This window comes from Tursiops truncatus, chromosome 20, assembly GCF_011762595.2.
Source record: "Tursiops truncatus isolate mTurTru1 chromosome 20, mTurTru1.mat.Y, whole genome shotgun sequence".
In the NCBI taxonomy this organism is placed as follows: Eukaryota; Metazoa; Chordata; class Mammalia; order Artiodactyla; family Delphinidae; genus Tursiops; species Tursiops truncatus.
Genome location: NC_047053.1, coordinates 12,975,888 through 12,986,250, shown reverse-complemented (window position 1 = coordinate 12,986,250; position 10,363 = coordinate 12,975,888). Strand labels below are relative to the sequence as shown.

General features: G+C 51.0%; 1 protein-coding gene across 1 annotated transcript; it reads right to left on the bottom strand.

The window, feature by feature from the left end:
• Positions 1-844: 844 nt before the first annotated feature.
• On the bottom strand, positions 845-5,666 carry TLCD2 (TLC domain containing 2). Its single transcript, XM_004329546.4, has 4 exons — positions 5,361-5,666; positions 5,054-5,136; positions 4,753-4,835; positions 845-4,199 (listed from the first exon to the last, which is right to left on the bottom strand). Exons 1-4 carry the CDS (start codon positions 5,534-5,536, stop codon positions 3,747-3,749), a joined length of 795 nt encoding a protein of 264 aa, XP_004329594.1. The 5' UTR covers positions 5,537-5,666; the 3' UTR covers positions 845-3,746.
• Between the last annotated feature and the right edge of the window lie 4,697 nt (positions 5,667-10,363).

Genomic DNA, 10,363 nt, shown 5'->3' with positions numbered 1-10,363 from the left:
AACAATGCTTTGACAATTCAGTTATGGAGCTTTCTCTTTAGAAAAGAAAAAACTTTCTTTTTTTTCTGGCCACACCGCATGGCTTGCGAGAATCTTAGTTCCCTGACCAGGGATCCAGCCCTCGCCCTCGGCATGGAAAGTGCAGAGTCCTAACCACTGGACTGCCAGGGAATTCCCTAATTTTCTTGTCAACTCAAGATAAATTTAGCTAAAAGCCTCTTTTGGGTTCAACTCTTGGCATTTGAGAATCACTCTCAATTGTCTGAATCCATTCTCTTGCTCTAAATCCATTCTACTGAATACATTTGATTTGTTTTTTCATAGTAGAGGATCTTAAGAACACTTTAGAGCTTTTTTAAAAATACATTTATTTATTTATTGCTGCATTGGGTCTTCGTTGCTGCATGCAGCCTTTCTCTCTAGTTGCGGCGAGCGGGGGCCACTCTTTGTTGTGATGCGCGGGCTTCTCACTGCGGTGGCGGCTTCTCTTTGTTCCAGAGCTCGGGCTCTAGGCGCACGGGCTTCAGTAGCTGTGGCGTGTGGGCTCAGTAGTTGTGGCTCATGGGCTCTAGAGTGCAGGGTCAGTAGTTGTGGCGCACAGGCTTAGTTGCTCTGCGGCATGTGTGATCTTCCCGGACCGGGGCTCGAACCCCTGTCTCCTGCATTGGCAGGCAGATTCTTAACCACTGTGCCACGAGGGAAGTTCCCACTTTAGGGCTCTGTAAGTCAAAGAGTTAGTGCCAAGAGATCTTCTCACAGCAAATGCTGGATCTTCCATGATCCAGCATGCATTATAAACTAGGATACCACTGGAGCCAAGAAAAGTGACTCAAAGTAACCATACTCACAAAAGACCGATGCTATTATTTGTATAGCAATTTATTAATTTTTGATCAGGATAGTGTTCTGAGACCATAAAATATCAACGTTTCCCATCCAGGAAAGCCCCTCCCCTGTGCCAGAAGACAGAATTCATTAGGCAGTAGCTCAGTAGGCATGGATGGAATCAGTCTTGAGGACCACTTCACTGGGCCATGGTGAGGTCTGACAGCACCACCGTGGTGACCCAACTCATTGTACCAAATACAGCATCTGCCAACCTCTGCAATTTTGAGCTTCTCTTTTCCAGGCTCCCAGTTGACTATTGCTCTTTGATTCCCATCATCTCATCTCTATCTGGTCCACCATCTATAGCTGGTCCAGTTGATGAGATGTCCACTAAATTATAATCATGATCCTAGTCCTGCCTTCCTGAAGTTTCACTGGGTCTCCATGATGGAAATTTGTGTGTGATCCCAAATTCTTCAAGTGTCCACTTATGTCCTACCTGCACAGGTAGCTAATCCCTTCCTGTATGGGTTTTACTAGTTTACCCATAGAAATAGCCATATTTCCCTAATGGTCAAGTTCTTGGGCACCCTTGAGTCCCCCAAGAAGGGAACTCACTTGGACCATGAATTCATGGCAGTGGCAAAAGAAAAGGTGTAGGTCTGGGAATGAATCAATATTGACACGAACACATAGGGAAGAGATTCCTCCCATGGGTTTGTCGCATTTCTTTTTCTTTGAAAGCTGAAAACAATGTTTTCATTAATCAAGGCATTTGGTTAAAATAGCAAATTGAGGTTTGAAGATACTACTTCTGCTAAGGACAAACTCTGACAGAATTCTGCTTTGTTTCTCTACCTCAACTTCCACACCTTTGCATCTCTGGTTTTAGTCTGATTACATTCAAACCCTCTGCTCGTTTTCTGCCTGCGTTTACTTCCAACTGTCGCGGTTTCTCCTCAGTCTCTGTTCATCATTTTCCCCCTTTGTGCTTTGGTTTTAATGACTCTCTGATGGGGATATCTCACAGTCCCTCTCTCTCTTTTATCCCATCTATACGATGGTTTTTCCTCTCTCCATCTCTGTGCTCCCTCCTTTTCCTCGGTCCTTCCTCTGGATGTTAATTTCACCATTCTGCCCTCCCCCACCCCCGTTTTCTGTGCTTCTCTTCAGTTCCTTTGCTTATTCTTCTGTCATTTCACATCCCCGATTCTTACTTCTCATCGTCCTACCAGTCTCTGCCTCTCAGTTCCTGTCAACCCCTGTCTCTGGGTTGTGCACTGTAGCTGTTTGTCCTTTGTCTTTCTGCCCGTCTCCAACTCAACATATTGCCTGCTTTTTCTGTCAATGAATCTTTCCATTGACTGCCTCCTCCACCTTCTGTTCTTCTGCTTCTCAGCTCCCCTGACTCATCCCCCTCATCTCTATTTCCACCTCTCTCTCGTCTCCCTCTGCTAATCTACCAGCCACTATTACCTCTGTCTCCTGGGAATCTGGTGGTTCCTCCTTGTCACTCACTCTCCCTGTTTCACTGTCTAGACTATCTGTACCTTCCACCTTTGGGATCCCTTCCTGTCAGCCTTTATTTCCATTTTGCTTGTCCTCTTTGTTTATGACCATTTAACCAATTCTATGATTTTCGTTCTTCTCTGCATCTATAACAGACTTTCTCTATTTCTGCCAAGGATTCTGTCTTGCCCTCCGTCTCTCTTCGTCTCTGTAGCAAATCTTTTTCTATCTGTCCTTCAATCAGTACATGTCTGTTTCTTTCATTCCCTTTGTCTCTCTCAAGCTCCACTTTATGCGTTCATCTTCCTGTCTCTGGCTTTTGCTCATGTATCTTTTCTGTGGATAGTTAAGGGTTATCTATTTCTGTCCATTGTTTAGTAGAATAGCAACTTTAATCTGCTTACACTTCCCATAACCTGGATGTTCTGCCTGAAGAAGGGAGGGGTCTTGTGCAACAGAAAAAAATGCAGTAGAAGTAGCAGGGGAGAAAGGGGAGCTTGCAAATGAATCCCAGAAGAGAGTCAGATATTCCTTAATTCCTCTGCAGCCGAGCGGAAGCCGTACCTCATCTGCTTCTGCCTCTGCCCTCGTTCTTCCATGAAAGCCTGGCCCTGGGAAGACCCTACTCTGGGCACCCAGAACGGGTGGTTGAGTTCCTGCTATGGCTCTGGACTTCGGTACAGTCCTGAGAAGACAGACCTAGCCCCGTGCTCATTCCTCTAAGAATCTGCATTTTCTTTGAAAAGGTCAGAAGACACTAAAAAAAAGCAAAAGGAACATGCTGGACACAGTAGGACTAAGGTGAAGTACAAACAGAATAGTGTGACTTTGAGAACCAGAAATATCACCAGCAGTTGTTGTGGTCCAATTTCTTCTGTCTCTTGGCAACCGTTATGTCCATCCCTACTGGCTACGCATAGCACCTGTTCACCTGTTGTGCCCTCCTCCCTCTGCCATAATTTGGTCATAGGTGAGGTCTCTCTTCTCTCCAACCCCACCCCTTTGGTACTAGATCTCTCTCTGATCCTAGTAGGACTCCATCTTTCCTCATCCGTTCCTGTGCTAAAGCGAAGGGTCTCTGTTCCCATTGGCACTTTCATCCAGCTTCACGCATCCTGCCACCCTTTATTGGTAACACAGGCTATACCTCTGGAGTTAGTTTGCTGGAAAGGGCGGTCAACTGATGATGGGATTCAGTGAACAATAGCTCAGGTTCCCACCCATCCATGAATATTATTAGCATTTCTTCTCAGATCCTAGGAATGCAGGAGTTAGCTGGAAGAGGAACTGAGATACTGAAAACCCAGTCCAGGCCTTACCCCTGGGGGACAGTGCATTGAAGACCACCATCTCCTTGTCCTGGTTCTACCTCCCCCAGGACTGGCAGAGGAGGAGCCTGAGGCTTCTCTTCAGTCTTTCAGGTTGAGAGTAGAATCATCCCTGGTGACAGGCTCACCATCGCAACAAGTCCTGGTGCCCTTTGTTTCCTTGTGCTCAGGGATGGGTGGGCAGGGCCGAGACCGCAGGACATCACTGACCAAAATGCGGACACCCAGTGTGATGCTCGTAGCACCCACAGTGACCAGTCCAGTTCCACCAAGGATGACCAGAGCAATAGGTATCTGGTGGTGTTGCCGGATCAGCCACAGACTCATCCATCCCAGCGGAACCAGGCGGAAGAGGGCCAGGGTAGCCAGGGTGGCCCAGCTAGTCACACTGAAGGCCAGGGATGGGGCCTGGCGAGAAAGCAGCAGCAGCTTCCGTAGGTGCAGGCAGGTGGAGTTCAGCTCCAGGAGCAGAGACACCACAGAGAAGCCCACATAGTGGCCAGAGAGAATGGCGGTGCTGAGGCAGCTCACTACCTGGGGAGCCAAGGTCAGAGGTCAGAGGACCTTCCATGACCTACCACCCATCATGTTCCAATATCCCAGTCCTTGACAGGGGCTCCCAAGCATTTTGGGGCACCCCTCCCCGAAACCCTATCTTATGCTTACCCTTATGGTAGGGGCCTGAATGGGCTTGAAACAACCCTTCCATAGAATTGAAGCACGTTTGGCGCCTAGGCTGTCTCCCCTGGAGCTGTAGCATCTGCACGGAACCCCACCCCCTTCATTTGCATTCCTGTGCTTTCACACCCATCCCCACGCCCTATACTGGGGCTCCCTCTCCTCAGAAAAGCTCCATAGTCAACGTTTCCCACACCTGTGGGAATACAATCTCCGCAGACAGTGCTCAGACTCCCAGCAGTGGCCAGCAGTCAATCCCCTCCCCCCCAATTCAGCCTAAGGTTGGGAGGATCAAGCACCAGCAGGGCTCAGACTCTCTGGGAAGTCATAGGACAGAAAATTGGTGAGAGATTGGGGACCCCAGGCTAGGCATCCCTCCTTTCCTGTCTTGCCTCTCCCCAAGTCTCACCACCAAATGGTGACAAAGAAGTTCCCAGGCCTGGCCCAACGTCTGGTTCCACAGCATGTCAGCTCCATCGGCTAGGAAATAACCTGGGGGCAAGGAGGGGAGGGTGGTGTTAGGCTTCCTCCAAGCCAGCGTACCGTCTGGAGAGGAATCTCCACTCCCTCCTTTTCCCAGCTCTTGAGTTTCTCTCAGTAAAGCCGCCAGAAACATTTAACCCCATCGCGGGCCGGGCCAGGGAAGGAGACCCCACCGTTGGAAGGTTGTCCCCCACCCCAAACCGGTTCAGCCTTCCCTGCAGACTCACCCACAGATATAGCCACCAGCACCAGGGCCCAGGGCGGGTGGCCATGAATCGGGTCGGCGGCCATCTGAGGGTAGAGCGACAGCCTGGAGGAGATGGGGGAGCCATGGTCAGCGTCTGTGCAGACCCAGATCTTATTCTCCCGCCGTGGACGTATCCACACCGCCCACCCATCTACATCCCCACCCCAGTCTCAGACTCTCGAGGCCTCACATTGATTCTAAAGGTGCCGCCGGGTCTTCTAATCTCAGCCTTCCACCCGTCTCTCTCACCCTCACCACGGTGCCTCCCAAACCCCTAAGCCCCGCACCCGAGTAGCGCCCCGGCCCCCGTAAGCAGGCTGTGAACCAGGGAGACACAGATGTTCCGCCACTTCCAACGGTCCTGGGCAGCAGATCCCGGCGTGGGCAGAAGCTGCAGCCCCCAGTGCAGCCCCCGGAAGGCGGCGAAGGAGGCGCCGGTCACGAGGAGCCCAGAGGGCGCCATGGCCTGGCGGGCTGGCTAGGTCCGGATCCGTCCCTTGGGCTCCTGAGCTCTCAGTCCCGACACATCCAACGCCCCCTGCGGGGACTGCGAACCAGTTTCCCGGCAAGGCTGCACCCCTGGACTCCCCCGCCCGCCCCGCCTACGGATTCCGCCTTAACTTTTCCAGGGCTCGTCCACGCCCCCAACCCCCGGCTGGGTGGTGATTGGAGCAGCCGTGGGCCACCGCCCCTGGAGCCACAGCAACCGATCGTGTCCCGCCCCAGCGGGGGATGTCTGGTAGGGGGCTTCCCGGGACCAAACCCTGAAACGGAGCTCAGGGAGGCTTTCCGGGATGTCGATAGGGGTCTTCCCAAGCCCCATGTGTCCCGAAGTCCTCGCAAATCCAGAAATGGGTGACTAATCTCACCTGACACTCCCAGAGGCCCAGCCCCATTAACTTTCCCCTCCTTTCCCCTCTCTAACCTTTCACCTGCTGCTCTTCCGACCCACCCCACCCACGCAGCCCTGAAGTTAGAGGCCAGAGCAAACCCACTCCCACGTGCTTACGCCTCGCCACCAGTCTGCCCCGCGCCCCACCCCGGTCTCGGTTGTGGGGAAGGGGGCAGCTCACTTCCTTAGAGCCACCACTTACGAGGTTTCCAGACCTTTAACACATCCCAGCAACCCCGTAACTCCAGGTGTCCTGCGCCCTTACATAGTACCTCTCATAGGGAACAACAGCTCCCATTTTGCAGAAGCGACCCACCGGGGCTCCTCCCCTAAGCTCTTCTGGGGGCCCTCCAGAGGAGCCTTATTATTAGGAAGGGGAGGCAAAAAGGAAACACTCAGCCCTATAGCCTTGAAAAGCACCCCTCCCCCAGGGCTTGGTACCTGTTAGGGGGCAAGTGAGTATCTCTTCCAATCTGAGGAGGCAAGGAGAGGTCACACAGGGTCACCTCAAGATTGGGGCAGAATCAAAGAGAAAAACAAAGACCCATCTTGCTTTTAGAGACAGGACTGTTAGGATTCTAGAACCTTTCGGCCTTGGGGCCAGGGAGATTTCCCTCTCCCGAAGACTGACAGGTTTTTACTTGTTTTCCTTCTGTCTAACTCCACTCCACACCTCTTTAGATGGCTGTCACCAATTCAGAGAGCTGCTCCCTGTGCAGGAGAGGGTGGATTCCAGCCACTCCCAAAGAATAAAATTCATAAACGAATAGCTCCCCCAAACGTTCTCACAACCCTCCTCCTCCACCAAAACCCCATTAAACGAATGGGGCTGGGGGCATCCCTTCATTTCTTCCACACCCACCTCTCCAAAAGTTTTAAAAATTACACTGATTCTTTTTTATTTATTTATTTATTTTTGCGGTACGCGGGCCTCTCACTGTTGTGGTCTCTCCCATTGCGGAGCACAGGCTCCGGACGCGCAGGCTCAGTGGCCATGGCTCACGGGCCCAGCCGCTCCGTGGCATGTGGGATCTTCCTGGACCGGGGCACAAACCCATGTCCCCCACATCGGCAGGCGGACTCTCAACCACTGCGCCACCAGGGAAGCCCTACACTGATTCTTTTAAATTTTATTATATGGAAGTCATGCACAATTAATGTAGAAAATTTGGCAACTACAGAAAACCAAACAGAAAAATTACAACTATTTTATTCCATCATTCAAAGGTAACTACTATTATTAACAATTTGGAGTATGTCGTCAGTCTTTTTCAGACTGTTTTATGTATAAAAACAAAATTGAGATCACATAATATACACCATTTTTATAACCTTTTGAATGTTCAAGGAGCATTTTTCTTTCCAGTCAAATGTTCTTCTATGTGACTTTTAATGACTGCGCAGCACTCCACCCCACCATCCAGATGGATATACAATAATTTACTTAAGCAACCCCCTCTTGCAAATTTCAATTATAGCAGAAAAGAAATCAATTCCCAACCAGATAGTTGCTTCTCATTTTTCTCTACTGCAGTGCTGGGACGAACATCGTTTGAACTAATCTTTAATTATTTCCTTAGGATAAATTCCCAAATGTAGAACGACTAGGTCAAAGGCCATGGAAACTTTTAGGATGTTTGATACATATTACCAAACTGACATCAGTAAGGCTGTACCAATTTGTACGCCCATATGCAATGCAGAGAGTGTTATTTTAGTACTCCTTTGCCAATAACTGGGTCTTATTTTTTTTCTGTTATAGTTTGCTACGGGAAAAATGCTTTCAGCTATATTTGCCTCTCTTTAATTACTAATGAAGCACACATTTTTTCCCACACATTCAAATCCATTTGAATTTCTTTTAAGAATTTTCTGCATATGTCCTTTCACAGCTAAATTACATGGTGGGGAGAGGTGGAAGCAGCAGGATGAAGCCAAGGACGCTTTAACATGGTCCCACATCTCTGAGGGAGGCAGAACGACTGGAGAGCAATGGAGAATGAAGTAGATGGCTGGAAGCTTGTCCTCGATGGAGGCTGGCCGTTCTCCCTCCTCCTGGGGCTCTCCTGGCCTCTATGGGCCCCCCTCAGCAGATGTCCAGACAGGGCCCTGTGCTCTCCAGGCCTGGTCCTTCACTAGTCTTCTGCCTGCCTCTGTGTTCCCAGGCTGCTCTTCCTCATTTCTGCTCCATGATGGGTGAGGATGGCAGAGCCACATACCCAAGGCTGGAGGGAGACACTGTGGCCAGTGAAGCGAGGAGGGGAAGAAAGGATGGAAGCAATGTCTAGGGACAGAGCGACCCTTGTGGCAGCCTATGAGTGGACTCAGTCTACCCACCCCCCTCTACCACAGTCCCATACACATCCAGCTTAGGCTGCAGAAGGGTAGGTTCGGTGATCTACTCTGTCCTAAATCTGTTTCTCATAAATGGAGAATAGGACCCAGCTCCCTGCACAACTTCTGCCCCCAAACGGAACAAACAGCTTCCTGTAACCCCTGAACTTGGTCACCTTCAGACAGGGAGACTGGGCCAAGGCTGAACCACACCAGAGCCTGAGCCTTAGAGTGACATTAGATCAGGAGCTGGGGGTGGCAAGTTTACTCTGCCTGATGCCCCTAAAGGGATTACATCCCATAACCTACCTCTTCTGGTTGCTGGAGGGGAGAATTTCCAGCGTGCACAGGCCTGAGCTAAATCTCACACACTATCCTGGGAAAGTGAGTGCGGGAAGAGAGCAGTGGCAGCTGGAACCCATCAGGGGCTGCAGCCCTGCTTTGGGAGGCAGGGGAAGCCTGGGACACCTTTGATTTGTGGGAAGTCAATGCAGAGACTGATTTCCCAGCAGCCCCTTGCATTGGTCTAACCCTAGTCCCTCCCTCCAACCTCCACCCCCAGCTCCTGGGGTTCTGGTCAGGGATGGGGGAAGGGCAACAGCTTATGTGAAAAGCTGTTTTGTTCCCACCCACTGTGGAGAGCCCAGGCTCTGAGTCCACACAAGTGGGCTTCTGATTCCCTCACGCATGCTCAACTGTGTGATTGCCCCACCTCACAGGTGGAGAAGATGAGACAGGAGGTCTAAGCATCTCACATAGAGGTAAGTATCCCTGAATCTAGAGTCTGGGCCAGACTAAGGAAATACGGGGAAAAATTAAGAGCAGGGGGATGACTACTCAGATGGGAGTCTCAGTATGACCTTTTCCCTGAAGAGGAAACTTACTTTTGAACTTGGAAAGGCCAGTAGGAAAGAAGGGGGGACGAGGAAGGAAGGAGGGTCAGGAAAGACATCTAGGTAAAGGGGTAGGCAGGGTTTTCTTTGCTCCACTTCTTCCCATTGTCACACAGAGACCAACTAACCTTGGGTGTAGTCAGAGCCATCTATTCCCCAATTCAGCCAAGGTCTCTAATCTGAAATTTTCTCTCCTGCTGGCTCAATCTGGGTGAAGGTTCTCCAGCTGAATAGGGTTCCCTGTCCCAAAGGTATCATCACGCTCGCTGTTCAGACCTTCCCAGACCCAGTTCTGTCACCTTCCAGATGAGGGGAAGGCAGCTCTTTCTCTTCTTCCTCCTCCTCGAAGCCAGGGGCAGAGGGCAACAGTTCTTCAACTGGCAGCTTTAGCTGGGTCAGGACATAAAGCTTGCCACTGAAGAACTACTGCGGCTCAGCCAGGTGAGGATGTGGGAGGTACAGGTGCCTAAAGGGAAAGGAAGGAAAAATGGGGAAGATCTGAGCAGGGCCATGTCACAGGGACACTGTTGCCCTGGCCATTAAAGTGCAGCCCCAGAAGATGGTCAACCTTCTAATGAAGGGTTCTTGGCTCTGACCTGAGCTCCTCAGTCAGAGACAAGAGGCAGCTCTAAACCTATTTCCTTGCTCCTCTTTCCAGAACTGAAGGCTGTAGAAACCCATATCTGCTCTCACCACCACCCCCTCTTGCCCCAGCTACCCACAGGGGCCCCCAGCCTCCTCAGCACTGAGAGGGCAGGACTTGGGAGCCTGGACACACCTCACCAGTCACCCAGGTATTAGGTGAGAAGCTGTACCTCAGATCCAGAAATGCGAGTTCAGGGATCAGCCCAACTGACTTGGTCCCAGGGAGTTCAGCTGGAAGAAGAGTTTTGGGGGGCTTACATCTGGGGAAGAGTGAGGAAGGGAGGAGGTCTAGAGTTTGGAAGAAGGTCAGCAGAGGCTCCTGGGACCGTGAGGAGAGGACAGGGGACCAGAGGCTGGAGGGGAGGGAGGTAGGGCAGGGTGGTTGGGCAGCTTCCCCAGGACTCTTAAATGCCAGGCATTCCGCTTGCACATTCCGGGTACATCTGGTATGAATTCCAGGCTGTCTGCCGTCCCCTCCATGTCTGAACTTTGTTCCAAGTTCCAAGCCCCGCCCCCACAGTTCCAA

Bases quoted from the DNA above. Each gene is read 5' to 3' on its own strand.
- TLCD2 (XM_004329546.4), bottom strand. From the start codon at position 5,536: ATGGCGCCCTCTGGGCTCCTCGTGACCGGCGCCTCCTTCGCCGCCTTC. The intron at 5,137-5,360 runs GTGCGGGGCTTA...CATCTCCTCCAG, and splicing joins GGGGCCGGGGCGCTACTCGG to GCTGTCGCTCTACCCTCAGA. The intron at 4,200-4,752 runs GTGAGACTTGGG...TTGGCTCCCCAG, and splicing joins TTCTTTGTCACCATTTGGTG to GTAGTGAGCTGCCTCAGCAC.